This window comes from Eptatretus burgeri, chromosome 15 (genome assembly GCF_056783735.1).
Source record: "Eptatretus burgeri isolate ZD-2024b chromosome 15, Ebu_testis_v1, whole genome shotgun sequence".
NCBI classification, from domain to species: domain Eukaryota; kingdom Metazoa; phylum Chordata; class Myxini; order Myxiniformes; family Myxinidae; genus Eptatretus; species Eptatretus burgeri.
The window spans coordinates 57,560,049-57,576,581 of NC_140975.1; the positions used below are offsets into that span (position 1 = coordinate 57,560,049).

The 16,533-nt window shown below is 47.2% G+C and overlaps 1 protein-coding gene across 1 annotated transcript; it reads left to right on the plus strand.

The window, feature by feature from the left end:
* Window positions 1-277: 277 nt before the first annotated feature.
* Window positions 278-14,456, plus strand: LOC147012257 (cysteine-rich protein 1-like). The gene is made up of 5 exons (XM_085856151.1): window positions 278-450; window positions 13,028-13,122; window positions 13,685-13,742; window positions 13,947-14,013; window positions 14,242-14,456. Exons 1-4 carry the CDS (start codon window positions 408-410, stop codon window positions 13,982-13,984), a joined length of 234 nt encoding a protein of 77 aa, XP_085712277.1. The 5' UTR covers window positions 278-407; the 3' UTR covers window positions 13,985-14,013; window positions 14,242-14,456.
* Window positions 14,457-16,533: the final 2,077 nt, after the last annotated feature.

Below are 16,533 nucleotides of genomic sequence, written 5' to 3' on the forward strand. Positions count from 1 at the left end.
ACTCAAGACCCGAAGATCTTTAGCCAGCCACCCTAACCATTAAGCTGTTAACCTAACCGTTAACACCAGGCTTAATTACATGATGATTGGATGGAAAATGTTACAAAAAGTATGTTTTCTGTCGGCATGGGTTGCAGGGTGTTTCACATATCAGGAATAAAAGGCCTCAACCTCCCTTCGCTGGGCCTTGGCCAAATTGTCCATTTCTCAGTTTCAGCTCAAGCCACTCGTCTCAAGCCCTGCCCCATTCGCTCAGGTTATTCGGTTCCACCCACTCAAATTCCCACCCGTTCAAAGTCGCACCTTTCATTCGCTTCAAATATCTCACAGTGCAGGGTTCGTGGTGGAGGTTTGTTCCCTTCCTTGTTTCCCTCGTTCTCTTCTACTACCAGCACACTATTGACACCATGTCCAGCATATGCCCAGGATGCAGCAAGGCCGTGTATTTTGGTACGTACAGAAAACGATGCAACTTGTCTGAGCTTTTCACGATACATGTACTCCACCACACCTAACCCAAACACCACACCTAACCCAAACACCACACCTAACCCTAACCCGAACACCACACCTAACCCTAACCCGAACACCACACCTAACCCTAACCCTAACACCACACCTAACCCTAACACCACACCTCACCCGAACACCACACCTAACACCACACGTTACCCTACCACCACACCTAACCCTAACCCGAACACCACACTTAACACCACACCTAACCCGAACACCACACTTAACACCACACCTAACCCCAACCCGAACACCACACCTAACCCTAACACCACACCTTAACCTAACCCGAACACCACACCTAACCCTTACACCACACCTAACCCTAACCTTAATAAATATCATTCATGGGGGACAACAATGTATACAAACCTCTATGACGTTTTTGGTATACAGTGTTTGTAATGACAATGTGGTTAAGTGAATCGAGATGATTTCCACCAGGATTCATTGATTGCATGTGAAGATAGTAACAAGGGAAACCAAACGTTAATCGATCTTTTCCCAGCACACATGTCCCACTTTTAGCCGCACACTTTGATAAACTCCAATTTGATGTCCAGTATAATGTCGAAATTTTTTCAACAAGGAAGAAAGTAGAATAATTTTTCTGGTATGGCTATTGTCACATAAGTCTACTTACGGTGTTATATTCAATGTTATGTGTATGCAATGCTTGTTGGTGTTTCAAACACACTAAATGTTATGTTCAGTAGCAGATCCAGCAATACAGAAGGGGATAATGGGTCGTTTGTACAGATTGTTTGCGGGGAGGGGGGGGGGGTGAGGAGTAGCAGTGTACCCACTTCCCTCTCCCCCACCCCCAAAGCATTAAAAAAAAATGTGCCCCTGACCACAAATTATTCTACTTTTGTACAATACTTGGTTCTTTTCATTACCTGGTGAACAAACAGGTGATTAACGTAAACTGAAAACTTGTTGCTCCAACACTGCATTCAAGTTCATTTAGTTACAACATACAACGTCGTCATGAAAATAGGAAAGGCTTGGTAAATCATTGTTTATTTGAAAAAAAAAAAATACTGGTTCACTAAATGGGGGCCACAGGGGAGTGGTTCATCTGAACCTTCAACCGCTCCCCACACTCCTCACCCCTTCGCAATCCTATCCCTGGTAATATATATTTAAATATATACATATATATTGAACATGAAATCCATGCCTTCACTTTTATTTTATTACAAATCATTATTTACTTATGACAAAATGTTCACAGTTTTTAGGATAACATTATTGTATCGTCATTTCGTTAAAGATTTAATAAATCACGGATAAAGCTGTAGTAATACGAAGACAACCAGTTTGTGTTCGGCATTGTTGAAATTCATAAAACATTGAAGGGGAAGTTAAATATTTTATAATTCGTTTCCATGGATCTGGAGCGATCTGGATCACAGGAAAACATAAATATATTATATATAGATATATACACACCACACACACACGACTGTGGAATCGTCTTAAATACATTCAGGAGTTACAATATATGGATGTTATAATCAACAACAATTTTCTCAAACCCTCCACTCGTGTTTTATATTATTACAACATTGATTGTTATTAATGGAGATAAGTTTGGGTGAGAACAAAGCAAGCTTGTCATTTTGCAATTTGTAATTAACATGGATCAGAATCCTCAAAAACTTGTGATCATAACTCAAAGTGAACAAAATATGAGCAGGTAATAAGGAAGTGTTGTTTTAGCTAATCCATCAAGTTCACCAATCAAATCTAATTGATGACTCATTGTCAGGTATTCCTCATCATTAACATCAATTAGGTGTTCCTCTCTACACATCCATAAAGCTAAAAGTCCAGTTTTTTTTACTGCAAAATGTATGTATGTATGTATGTATGTATATGCCTGGTGTTGACTTAATGATTAGGGTGGTGGGCTTGGGATCCTAGGAACCTGAGTTCAAATCTCCCTTGGCTGTTGAATTAATACCAGGTGGGGTTGACTCTGCCTGCCATTCTTCTGAGGTCAGCAAAATGAGTGCCAGCTTGCTGGTATACTGTGTCGGAGTGGTGACCCATCCAGGATTGTGTCCAATAGCCAAGGAGACTGCTCAAGCAGCACCAACGCTCTACACAGAGTATGGTCCCAATGGATGGATGGATATATATATATATATATATATATATATATATATATATATATATATTGTTATGGAAATGGCCCTTATTGGACTACTAAATATAGGATTAGCTTAGATCCCCCATTAAATGCATGTTTAGCGAGGTTGTATAGTAAAATGGACGTTACATGTGTGTCGGGAGGTGTAAGAGGCTGTTTTGTTGTTCGTACAGTGGTGGTGTACCAAGGGCTTCCCCTTCTTCCTCCCCTCTACGGACGATAGGCCCGCCCAATCGGCTGAGAGGGTGTGGCTAAAAAGAGGAAGTGAGGTGAAGGGGAGGAGTTTGTCGGCTTCATGGAAGGGGAGGAGCCAGTGGCTCGGAGCGAGCGAACGAAGACCTCATAAAAAGGTTCAGTTTGGCAGAAGTACAAAAACTGCAGTCGGTTTAGAGGGTGCTCGTGTGTCGAAGGAGCGAACGATAGAGAAACGAGAGAGAAAAGGAGGCACAGTGTTGGATCTGCCGGGAGAGACGCTGAACCTGCCTACACGTCGAGGATTCTGCCGTGAGAGAGACGGCAGCCAGCTTTGAGAGGCGAGCGTGGAAAAGGAAAGAAAAGGTGATTCGACAGAGAGAGAAACTGAGAGGGCAGAGTTGGGAAGTCGGGCTTTGAGGCGGGAAGGCAGGAGAGGAGACGACGGAGCCTCTGACGGTCCCTGCTCACACCAACGGCTCGACACGTTTGCCGATCCGCTTGCCGGAGCCCGGCACTTCGATTTGGGCCTTGTCTGGTGAACAGGCCAAGCCTGGATTTGTATGCTGGACCTTGAGAGAAATCAGCTGAGGCCCATCGTCAACCTCACATGTGGTCAGAGCGCGCGGAGACCGCGTGCGGAAAGGAAAGAGTGCGGCGCCGCCATCTTGCCACGCGGTGCGTTTGAGCTGGGGCTTGAATCCGTGGACATCCACCTGTTGCGAGTGACATTCGTGCTTTTGACACTGTCCTCTCGTCCATGAGACATCACCAAGTACTCTGTCTTGCATGCATGCTGTCTGTCTTTGTCTGCACGTGTTGTATAAGGCATATCTCGGTAGGGACCCCCTCGAAACCTGTAGTCCGTGGTTCCCGAGTTAAGAACGGGTTGAGGATTGTTAATAAACACATTGTCGTGAATCTTGCTTGTGTTGTGCTCCTCGATGTTCCCCAATAAATCTGGTTGGTTCGTATGAAGTTGCCGCTATGGATTAATTTGTGTCGTGTCGAGGAAAGATCCATTTGATTGGCATATAAAACCAAAATGGTTACAGACTGACAGAAAACGCTCGCATCTGACAAAACCAGTGTGTAACCGGGGTTCTATTTCCCCAACTGATAAGGTTCAGGATTACGTTGGTATCGCGATTGAAGACGCATGACTCGAGGCCTGTGCCGAGTCGGCCGGCGTTATAAACCCCGGAGACGGCGGTGGTGAGGGTTGCACCAAGAGTCGGGCGAGAATCCCGCCACCCTGGATCTGCAACAATAAATATATATATATATATATATATATATATATATATATATATATATATATATATATATATATATATATATATATATCATATGATCAAAACATGTGGAGTGTGTGTGACGAGCACTCCCCTGATCTCCATTGGACATAGTCCTACACCAAAGCGTCACCTCAAACCCAGATGCCTTGGCCTGGTGACTCTGTCAAACAGAAAAAGATTACATGTTCAACATCAGTCATTTTGCAATATATTGTTACGGCTGTGGAAATTCGCAATACACCGTAAAGGGTCCTAAGATCAGTTATGACGCTAAGTTTATGTGCAGATAGTTCCCCACCGTTGTTTAAAGGGATTTCTTCGTGTTCGCTGGGTTGCGACTCTTTGAGATAGCCGTTTTTCTTTATCTATCGTTATTTTGAACCACCATTGCAACTAACCTCCACGCAAGCAACAAGCCGCGTTGAAAACCGTCGAACGAAAAAGGGAACCAAAAGAGTTCTCTTTTGGGCGCGCGGATTTTTTCCCGCCAATTTTTCCCCGCGCTTGGTGTGAAGGAAAGGGAGAGGGCAGCTCGCCGCTGATTGGTGGATGAACAGCGTGAGGCGGTCGGGGTGAGGGAACGCCCCTTTTCGGGAACCTTCTCGAAGGGAGGTGGAGCCGAAAACGGGGAGGAGCGAAGGGCGGAGCCCCGTGCTATATAAGGCGGACCGCGCACGAGGTCCAGGAGCTCTCTCTGTCGGGGTTGAGTGCTCCTCTCACTTAGTGGCCAGGGTCCAGCTCGCTCTCTCTCTGGTCCGACAGCCCTCTCTGCCTCTCCTTCTCGGTATTGCGCTCGTGGTCCGGCGAGCGGCCTGTTGGTGGAGACGCGGACGGGAGGCGCAGCAGTGCCGGCTATCTGGTGGACCTGCGTGTCCGGACGAGGGGTGCCGGAGAGGGTTCGCCGGCCACGTGGGAGGCCGGAACCAGGCGCGACCACGCTGATGGTCGTGGGAGAGTGACTGGACGACCACTAAAGGGAGGTCTTTTCTTTTGTTTGTGTGTGTGTGTGTGTGGGTGGCGCAGTGTCCGACAAGTAAACCTGTGTAAGTGCATGTGCATTGCTAATAATTATAGTAGGTGGTATTGCTTTCTTGCCTGTATCCGTGTTTCATTTGATTTGCCTTGCTTGTAAATACCTGCATGATTCCTTGCTTGTGTTGTGTGTGTAATATGTGTTTGCTTGAATAAATGTCCTTGTGTGAAATGTATCCCGTTCGTTGTCTTTTTCCCTTTTGAAAGTGCCATCTTGAATCGCGGAATAAATTAGTAGTGGTTTTGAACATGTGGGTAAAGAAGAGAATCTGATCCATTGAGGTCGGCGATAACACCGCTCGGTTATCACTGTAGCACGGAACGGACCGATGAAGCGGTTCGTGTCCTAGGCCGACCTGCAGTGAGGTACGATCGCCCGGTCGACTACTCGCGCAGGTACTTAGGTAGGTCGAATTTGCCGAGCAACCCGATCCTGCGCGGGTGGGCAATTGGCACGATCATGATGAGGTTAAACCCCCACCCGTGACTGGCTCCTGGCAGTAGTTCCAGGAGGGTCACGACTGAATTGTCCGTCCGGTGGGCGACGCAGTTGCGATTGGAGTTACGCAATCTCTCGCACGCATGGCGGGCCAGAATTCGTAACACTGGTGTCCGGGAGTGGGATTCAAATCCAACCCGCCTCCAACTAAATTCACGGAACCGGATCAGAGGTGATTGAAGCGACCCTCCGTGTTCCCCAAATTCGAGGGATTTAAAAATTAATTCCGCGAAATAAGATGGCTTTTCAAAGCGAACGGGTGCTGGGTGTATTAGATATGTGTAGTAATGTTGAATCCTTGGCCCGGGACGGTTCTTGTAATTATAATCCATGGGGGAGCTCACCCTCATACACTGAGCACGGACTTTGCCGGCAAACCGAGTCGCACAATGGCGGCGCGGTTGCACCTCGGCGCGGCACGGAGAAGGCGGCTATTTTTAGCGCAACGAACGGCACGACACGAGGCGAGTGCTTCAGTCACCGCTTCAAACCACGTGGTCATGGCAGGCGAGGCAGGCGGACATGGGCAGGCTTCGGAAACAATTGGAGGAAGAATGGAAAACCAAGCTAGAAAAGAAACAAAAGGAACACGATTTGGAATTAAAACAACTAAAGGAAGAATTATTGGAAAAATCAAGACAGTTCGAAGAACTAGAGGGAGAAATGAGGAAAGTAGAGTTGAGTACCTATGAATTGGAGCAACTGAAGCGATATGTAAGGATAGGCCAGTTTGAAAGAAAATGCCTAGAAAAGACGATAAAAGAAGAGGAATGGTGGGAAGAACTAAAGGAAAACAACAGGAAAAGGTAGAATTGAGGAGGACAGCAATGGAAAGTGAGGCGGAGATGAACAAGAGAATGGGTGAAATGAGTGAGGAGGCATGCAAATTGGGAGAGGAACTATGGAAAAAAAACTTCTGAGATACTGAAACACGAAAACAAAGAGACGGAATTACAAAACGAGTTGGGAATGTGGAGGGAAGAGAGAACGACAGCAGAGAATGAAACATTAAGGAACCACACTGTACAGATTGAACAGCTGGAAGCGAAGGCCAGATTAAAGAATGAGGAACAAGAAAGAGTAATGAAGGAAAAACGAATGAGACAGGAGAAGGAAATTGGCCAATTGAAGGAAATAACGAGATTGCAGAATGAGGAACAAGAAAGACAGTGGAATAAAAGACACAAAGAAGAACGAATGAAGCGGGAAGAAGAAATCAGATAATTGAGGGAGACGAGATTGGAGAGGGAAGAATGAGAGGAACAGTGGGATAGAAAACAGAAAGAACATGAATTTGAGGTTAACCAATTGAAGAAAACTATGAGATTGGAGAATGAGGGACAGGGGGGTGAGAGAAATTAAAAAAGACAAGAACAATTAAAAAAGAAAGCAAGGTTGAAGTACGCAGAGATAATGAAAGAACAATGAACGAAATAGGAAAAGGAACAAAGCCAAGTGAAAGAAACAATGAGATTGGAGACTGAAAAGCATGAGGAACAATGGGAGAGAAAACAAAAACTATACGAGTTTGAAATTAACCAGCTCGAGGGGAGAGCAAAATCGAGTCCACGGAGATCGAAAAACTCCGGAAAGAGAACGAACAACTCAAAAAGCTCCGAGAGGATGAACAACTCAAAAGGAGCCAGGAAATGGAACAGCGCAATAGTGTGGGATGTGTGACATCACCACAGGGAGGAGCGTTAGTGGTGCAGGACTTGATCGACACCACTTGTCGAATGAAAGAACAACTAGGACCAACCCCAATAAAGGAGACAAATAAAACTGGAGGAGAGAGAGAGGTATTGCCAGAGACACGGGAGATAGACCGAATTCAGAATGAATTAAATGGAACGAAGGAGGAAACAGAGACGAAGATCCAGGAAGAAACTAATAAACACGAAGAGATAAAAGAAATAAAATGTATAGAGACTCGGAAAATAGAGGAGAGATTATACGATAAAGACGGGGTGAAAGACGAGTACACACACATGGAGTTAGCGAGGCTTAATGGGGGTGAACTGGCGGACTGTGTCGTGACCTGGTGCAAGCAGCCGGATAGCCTCCCTCAGGAACGGAGGGAGACGCTATGCTCCCTTGAAGCTGATCTCGACCAGGTGGGTTCGGTCGTGTCAAGCGAGTTCGAGGGGGCGAGTGCTGTGGACAGGTGCACGTGCAGCTTGGGGGGTATGGAAACCCCGGGACCCCGAGTGGTGGCGCGAATCCCCAGCGTGGTTGTGCAGGTGTGTGTGTTTGCGAGTGAGCGGAGATGCGTGCTTTCCAGCACGCATTGTGTGAGTGAGACCCCCTGTGCAAGTGAAATGTTGTGCGTGAGTGAGCGGCCGAGTGCAAGAGAGACCGTGTGTGTGAGAGAGTGGTATGCAAGGGAGATGACGGTCGGCATGCGGGAGCACACATCCGCGTCTCCGAGTGAGAGTGTAATGGAATGGTGTGTGAGTCGTAACACGCAGGTGTGCGTGGATGGAATGGAGATGATGACGGCGACAGAGGGACAAAGACCGGGTAGCGGCCGTAGCTGGATTGGGGACCGTGCCGGGTTTGCACGGCAGCGCGTGTGGGGTCCATGCTGTGCTACACACGCGGCCGCCACGTGCGCGCTTGCGGAGTGAAACCCGGTCCGTAAACACCAGCGGTGGATGTTGCCGATCCCGCGGACGGACAAAAGGTAGGCTGGATACGGATTTGGACCGGATGGGTTCTCCACGCGAGCGTGTGTATGAAGCTCCGACGGGCAGAACACGTGTTCGTGTGGGGAACCCCTCAAACGCGAGGCTTGGTTTTTTTGAATGTGCAGGGTGACGTCATGGCTGCACGTAGGGTTGGAATCCGGCAGGAGGGGAGATCCCTGCCGGATGGTACCGTTCAAGAGGGACGAGGTACGTGAACAGCGGCCATGACGTCACGCAAAAGGTGCGCAGGTTGCGAGTTGCCGCGCTGGTGCTGCGCAATGAAAAAAAAGGTGTTGAACAAAGCAAGCCTCGCTTCAGGTGAACAGGATTCCCTGGGCAAGGGGTGGAATATCCCCTTGGCCAGGGCACAGGATGGCACTAGCTAGGGGGAAGGCTTAGCAAAGCTAGACCGGCTCCATGGGGCAGGAATAAGTCCTCATGGGGCCCGTGGAATGGATAAGGTAGAGGGTTTCAGTTTAGATTTAGGATGGGAGATGGGAAATGATCTGGAGACACGGACAGACTTTGAGTGTGTAGAGGGGACGTAGCTTAGCAACGTAGGTTAAATGGAACGTGCTGTAGTTTAAGGGATGACGTCGGAGTACGAGGTAGTTAGGGGATGTAGTGAGCAGGATGGCAGAAATCAGTGATGGAATGTGAGTTGAAGAGGTGGAGACATGTTGAGTGAGTGAGGCCAGCGGGTCTGTATGTATGGAGTGAATGTGGAATGCATGGTGCGATGAGTGATTGGGGGGAAGAGTGATTCCCACCCAAGGGACCCCAGGGTCAGAGTTATGTGAGTTAGGGGGGTTAGTCAAATTGACAAAAATGGAGGTCGTTTTGCTGTTGGTGGGAGTGTAGGCTTGATACCCATTTGGAGGGGTGCAGGAGCCCTGTTGACGGGCTGGGAGCGTGGCTATGAACGGTGAGTATCGCTGATTGGGTGCACCGGGCTAGTCGGCCGTGGTAGGCCAAGGGCCCATGGGGGGCCGGGATAGTGTAGTGGGCACGGGTGACCCGCTGATGCGGGGCCCGGGGCGCCATTGGCCGCGTGGGCAGTGTACTGGGCACGGGCGACCCTCGGAAAGGGGCCTGGGGCGCCAGCATGCTACGTGAGCGTTTCACGGGAGTCGCCATGGAGGGCACTCCCCAGTTTGAGGGAGCTGGTAGGCTCAGAGGCAGTGTAGTGCCCGGGGGTGGCATTGTTGGGGAATCGGCAGAGGATAGTTCTTGCCAAGGGAGCCATGCGTCCCAGCCATGAGACCGTGTGAGGGCATGGGAAGAAAATTGGGGGGGCATGGCCCGAGATTTGAGAGGACACCAACACAGGCGACGGGAATCTGGGTTGTTAGAACCGATAGTTGAAGCGAGAGGCGCTTGTTGAAAGCCCCGGGATAGTTTAAGGTTAATAAATGGTTAGGGTAGATTAGGAAGTGAACCCCTCCGCACCATCCATCCCTTCGCTCTCGTTGTGGGCCGCTGGACCCACTTTGGGTTAAGATCGCTGAAGTCTGAGGAGGCCATTCTGAGGCTTCATTGAGCCTCGACACAGGACGCTAGCTCTCCCTTATTCCCCTCCAGGAAGGGAACGTAGGGGTTGGGAGTAGGCTCGGAGACAGGATAGGTTAGCCGAACAAGGACGATAAGGGGGGTTAGGGGACGATTTATAGGAGGGGAAGTAAAAATAAAAACAATAAAAATAAGCTTGAGCGGTTTGTGTCCTTGGTCGACCTGCGGCGAGGTACGATCGCCCGGTCAACTACTCGCGCAGGTACTTAGGTCGGTCGAATTTGGCGAGCAACCCCATCCTGCGCGGGTGGGCAATTGGCACGATCGTGGTGAGGTTAAACCCCCACCCGTGACTGGCTCCTGGCAGTAGTTCCAGGAGGGTCACGACTGAATTGTCCGTCCGGTGGGCGACGCGGTTGCGATTGGAGTTACGCAATCGCTCGCATGCCTGGCGGGCCAGAATTCGTAACAATATATATATATATATATATATATATATATATATATATATATATATATATATATATATATATATATATATATATATATATATATATATATATATATATATATATATATATATATATATATTGTTGCGAATTCACGCGCGCAGGCGTGCGATCGGCCGCTCGACTCGAATGGTGGCCGCCTCGCCCACTGGAACGGACAATTCAGTCGTGACCCTCTCGGAACAACGCCGGGAGCGAGTCACGGGTGGGGGTTTAACCTCACCACGATCGTGCCAATTGCCCACCCGCGCAGGATAGGGTTGCTCGCCAATTTCGATCTACGTAAGTACCTGAGTGAATGGTCGACCGGGCGATCATACCACGCCACAGGCCGACTCCGGACACAAACCGCTTAAGCGGTCCGTTCCGTGCTAGTGATAACCGAGCGGTGTTATCGTCGGCCTCGACGGTTCCGATTACTTATTGGGCGTATTAAGCCCACTACGAACCCTTTACGTGAAGCAGGATGGAGGGTCAATTAAAGAAAAGACGAAGCGAAACGGGAAAACAGTTCACACAATGCACATTTATTACCCGGCCCACGGAAAGCACACATATACAGTCAAACAGTCAGAATGCACATATATCAGCAAAAACAAAAGCAACAACGACGCAGATCTACTACCGACTCCGCGCACACACGGCAACACTTATACAGTTCTACTTTACAGACGGCGCCAACACACATTTACTCAAAAGCAAAAGAAAAGGCCACTCTCAAAGACAAGGGGGCAGACGGGCATGTAGGCCAATATGTGCTCGTGACCTGAAGGAGCGGCCAGGCCCGCGAGACCGGCGGGGTCCTACCCGCGTCCTCGTGACAAGCCGCAAATGTGGCTGCGCGGCGGTGCTCTGACTTCATGCTCCTTCGCGGGTTTCGTTGGTACCGCTTGGAGTGGGGTGGTAACGGGGCCCCCTTTTTGCACTATCTCCATGTGGGGGAAAGGGGGAATTGTTGATGCCCTGGGGGAGGAGAATGGCTGGCTGGCTTGGGTCCCGCGACGAGCGATCCCACCGCGACCTCGTCGCCGACCGCCGTCTTCCCTGCCTCGGACCCGAGCTCCTTGGCCTCTTCCCACAATTCTCCTCAGCCGACTGCAGAACCCAACTCGATGCCTTCGCCACCCGACTCGACTCCGCTCTCCAACCAAAAACTGACTCTCACTCTTCCCACCAACTCGACTCACTGCCACACTCTGCTCTCCAATCAAAAACTGACTCTCCCCGATTCGCCTTGCGCTTGCCGTTTTATAGGCCGGCAGGAGAAAACAATATGCAAATTTCCGGATCAGGATGACCTCGGGGGCGGAGCCACGCTCGCCAATTGGACGGAGGAAAAGTGGGCGTGAACCTCCCCTGATCCTAGAATTTGCAAATATGGATTTCACACAGACGCGCCTGGTGGCGGCACCAAGCCGCTCCGCGCTTGCTAATTGGACGGATCAGAAGTGGGCGTGTAGCGTTCCTGATCCGAATTCTCCCTCGGAAAGGCTGCTATTTGCACTCGCGGCTCGGTACGTATCGCTGAACGAGCCCAAGACAGCCCGACGCTCAGTGTTCACAGGTGGTGCGGGAATGGCCATACAAGGAGAGAGGTGAGGGTGGTGGAGGGTTTTTGGTGGTGGTTTGATGGTCATGGTGCCGTTTGGGAATGGCATGATGCGATGATGTGGGAGCGAGTTGTGAAGGTAAAGGTCGTGGCTGTTGGCATTGTTGTTGTTGTCTGAGGGTTGGAGCGTGGTTGCAGTTGGTGACGATGGCTGGCGTTGTGGTTAAGGTGGTTGCGGTTGAGATGTGGTTGGTTCAAAATAAAGATAGAACAGAAAAACGGCTATCTCAAAGCGTCGCATCCTGAATGAATCACATAAATTCCCTCTAAACAACTGGTTTGGGGCTAACTACACATGTACTTAGCGTTATCTCACCTACGGGCCCTTCATGGTGGTGTGCGAATTTCCACAGCCGTAACAATATATCATATATATATATATATATATATATATATATATATATATATATATATATATATATATATATATATATATATATAAATATATATACCTTGTGCTGAAAGAAGAATGCCTGGTCATAAAATGCCAGCCCATTAACCACACTCTCTTACAGATTACTTTGTTTCCTTTCCTCCTCTGTGTCCTCTTTTTCCTGTTTCTTTGTTCCCATGTCTATTGTGTCCAACTGTGGCCCCACTGTCCCTGCCTTTCACTCTCTGTCACCAAGCTCTTCCATGAGCCTTGATGTTGCATTAAAGATAAAAACGTGCCAGTGATTTGTGACATCACTATATCAAAATTTACCAGCACCATGGCGGAGGTTTAGAGTTAGTGTGGAAGATGAGTGTCTGGAGGGAGTTGTAGATGACCGGTGTTTCAGAAATTCCTCTTTGAGCCGAAACAAAACCCTCGTTACACACAAATGAGAAGTGGGGATAAAAAGGAAGAGGTTGGGGGTAACGGCGGGGGGGGGGGAGAATGCTGATTAAACGTTTAAACCAAACTACTAAACACCGCTTCAGCTTGTCGATGTCCCAACTAAAGTGAGAGAGAAGTGGCTGATGGTGATCACCAAAACGAATCGCATCTGTATGTGCTCACCTGTCTGTCTTACAGCTGAGAAACTTACATCAATGGGAAAAAATTGGCATCGAGCATGCCTGAAGTGCAAGAAATGTGGGAAAACCCTGACTCCAGGATCTCATTCAGAGGTACTGAACACCACAACACACCTGCCTGGTAATGTTTTTATTTAAATAAAGATGAATATACAAAAATATGTCCAACTTCCAAAGGTAACAATCAATGTCTCTTGAGTGTATAATATTTATCCACTACGACGACTACTACTACACCTGGTGTTGGCTTAACGGTTTAGGTGGTTGGCAGTTTAAGCCCCTGTCGTGTCGTTGAATTAACATCAGGTGGGTTGACTCAGCCCGTGGTCTTTCTGATTTCGGGAAAATGCGTACCAGCTTGTTGGTAACAAGGGCACTGCATCAGCGGAAATGCCGTGCCCCTGGGAAGCGATGCGGCCAAACAGCCACAGGGCGGATGCAGTTCTGCAGGGTAAACAGGGGGTTTGGAGGGGATAACATCTTCTCCTCGAGCACAGTAATTAGAGGGAGTATTATTTAATTGATAAAAGCTCATTAGTAGATTCCTTGAGTACACAAACAGCATAATTTCACCCAAAATATTTATTTTATTAATTAGGCGTTTCATAAACTCAGCGTTTCATTTCATCTTTTCCATCTGTCCCTTTGTGATCAGCATGACAACTCACCATACTGCACCAAACCCTGCTACGCCAACTTGTTTGGACCAAAAGGTCAGTGTTGTTTCCCTTCTGTCCTTCATGTGAGTGTGTCCATCATATTTAACTCAATACTTCACCATTTTCATTTTCCGTAAGGGTAAAGCAGCAAGGTGTGTGTGTGTGTGTGTGTGTGTGTGTGTGTGTGTGTGTGTGTGTGTGTGTGTGTGTGTGTGTGTGTGTGTGTGTGTGTGTGTGTGTGTGTGTGTGTGATTGCAGGTTTTGGAGCTGGAGGGAATAGCTACCAGTACAACTGATTCCCCCAATTTGTTCAGAAACCCATATGGTAAGTCCAAGTTCCGAGTGAGAATCCCAATCCATTCCCATTGAAAGCTGTTCCAGAACTGTCATTTGCAGTGTCAGGTGTTTACTCTGTGCCTTCAGTCTCCTATGAGCCTCGATTTTTCTTTGAATCGCAACTGGAAGAGCAATAGTGTTGTAAAATGTCTCAGGATTCTGCAAGCCAATGTCCGATGACTCACCTTGATAATGCACGGCCACTGTGCCTCCGTAGGAATGTGCATACTCCAATGGGCCGATGACATCACAGCCACCAACGGCCACCTCTCAAGGTCCAGATGCCATCATTCCACAAAAAGGGGGTCTACTAAACCAGGGGTTTCACTGAGAGTACTCACCATACCCACACTGTCTTCTTTCTTTAACCTCATCTATAAAAACTGCATGATCTATGATTCTCTTGACTCATGAATAAAAATATCTCACTCATTTCGACCATGTTCTCAAGTTTAATTTTAAAAATTTGCACGGTACCCGTCTCCCTGGAGTTCGTTGATGTCTCACCCGAAAGTGTTTGTAAAGGTTAAGATGCCCAAATTACCTTCACAACATTGCGTGAGAACGCCCCAAGTCGGTATTAAAGTTTAAGAATGTCTTGCATAGCACAATACTTGCAAAATCCAAACAAACAATCGTTGCCATGGAAACAGCAATTTGGAAAATTTGACCGATTAAGTGTTTTACATGATTGGGAATGTTGTGCAAAACAAATTTGTTTGATGTATTTTCTAATTGTGGCCTAATTGGTGTTTTGCATGTTTTGGATGGCATTGACCTTGACCTTTGACTAATTTTCACCACATTTTATGAACATACACTACACACGTGTACAAATATGCTGTGTAAGTTTCAATCTGATATCTTGAAAAATTCTTGAGGATTGGCAATAATAAAAAAATCCTATTTGGTTATAATAGGGTGAATTGTTGTCATGGACACTGTTCTCTCTTTCCCACCTGGGACTTTTCCCGCTGCCACAAACCAAGATGAGCAGAACCTGAAAAAAAGGAGAAAATTAATTAATTAACTCAATTTTGCACCTTTTAGATTGGGACCGAGGTGTTTTACCAATGGGGGGGGGGGGGCGGGGGGAGTTTGATTATGGCTGGTGATCTTCAAGTGTGACTGCAGAAGGCCCTCAGCCAGAATGTCTACTGGGGTCTACAATGGTTTTAGGGGTCTTAAGGTTATAAAGGGTGTTAAGGGTTTTCAGGGTCTTAAAGGGTGTTGTAGTTATAAAGGGTCTTAAAAGGTCCAAAGAGTATAAAATACCTAAAATGGTCTGAAGGGGTCTAAAAGTGTAAGGGTTCAAAAGGTCTACGTGTGTAAAAAGGTACGTTCCAATAGTCGGTAATTAATCTTATAATAATAGTCGGTAATTAATTAAACAGAGTCAAGGTCTAATAATAAGTAATTAATAGACGAACTCACGGTCCAACTCACGTTCACACTACGTAATTAATAGACAAAGCAGGGTATCAGGCCATGACGGGTTCGTTGATGTCTCACCTGAAATGAGCAATTTTTTTGTGTCTGTTGTTAGAAACAGGAACATGCAACGTCAAGTGATGATGTGGGACCATGACACCTGGGACATGTTTACCTGATAGACAATGGTGGTCCGCTCAGAAGAGAACTGGAGTTCGTGATGAAAATTAGCAGATACAGTCCACGGGCATTTCATGTGAGAACGTTTTGTCAATGGTACCATGATGCACAGCTTTACCATCTTGTCGTCAAATGTGATGCCGGCCATTGTAAATGTTTGTAAAGTTTAAGATGCCCTGATATTACCGAGGATCCAAGATCCAGAGGAATTCCCTTTCCGCTGCCTTATTGTACGACATCTTTCAGTTGGGAAAAGGCAGACATAATTGGAAATACCTTCTTAAAGTCCAGATATACTATGTCCACTGCCTTTCCCTCGTCCACGCAATCAGACACTACTTCATAGAACTCTAAAAGATTTGTTAAACAGAAACTACCTTTGGTAAACCCATGCTGACTACCTTTAATTAGTTTGTATTTGTTTAAATGGTTCCTCATCCGGTCCTTAATTAATGTCTCCAATACCTTCCCCACAAGACAGAGGCCAAATCTTCTCCACTCTCCCCTACTGCCCGGATTCGTTAGAACTGCACCGTCATGGTCAGAATGCTGATCGGTCCCCATGGATCGGCTAACTCCCAACCTCATGAATCGTTTTTCCCAACGGTGGCTGCCTTCCATTGGTTGTCCTGATGCTTCATTGAACCTATACAACTGATTCGGACTCCATGAACCAGGCAACACACTGCACATTTTCTTTTGGGGACACCATTTGCAGTATACATGACGTCACGCGTCACAAGAGACGCCTGGAAACAACAAAAGAAGTCAATAAAACTTGGAGAAAAGTTCTTTCAAATACAGCAAACTATGTCGAACGATCCTATTTAATTAAATTTGAATCACAATTTGAATTTGGGACGTTAATTTGTGGACACCTTGTACTTGGGAATTTATT

Coding starts and splice junctions, on each gene's coding strand:
- LOC147012257 (XM_085856151.1), top strand. CDS start 408: ATGTCCAGCATATGCCCAGGATGCAGCAAGGCCGTGTATTTTG. Junction 13,123..13,684: donor CTCCAGGATCTCATTCAGAG/GTACTGAACACC, acceptor CTTTGTGATCAG/CATGACAACTCACCATACTG. Junction 13,743..13,946: donor CAACTTGTTTGGACCAAAAG/GTCAGTGTTGTT, acceptor GTGTGATTGCAG/GTTTTGGAGCTGGAGGGAAT.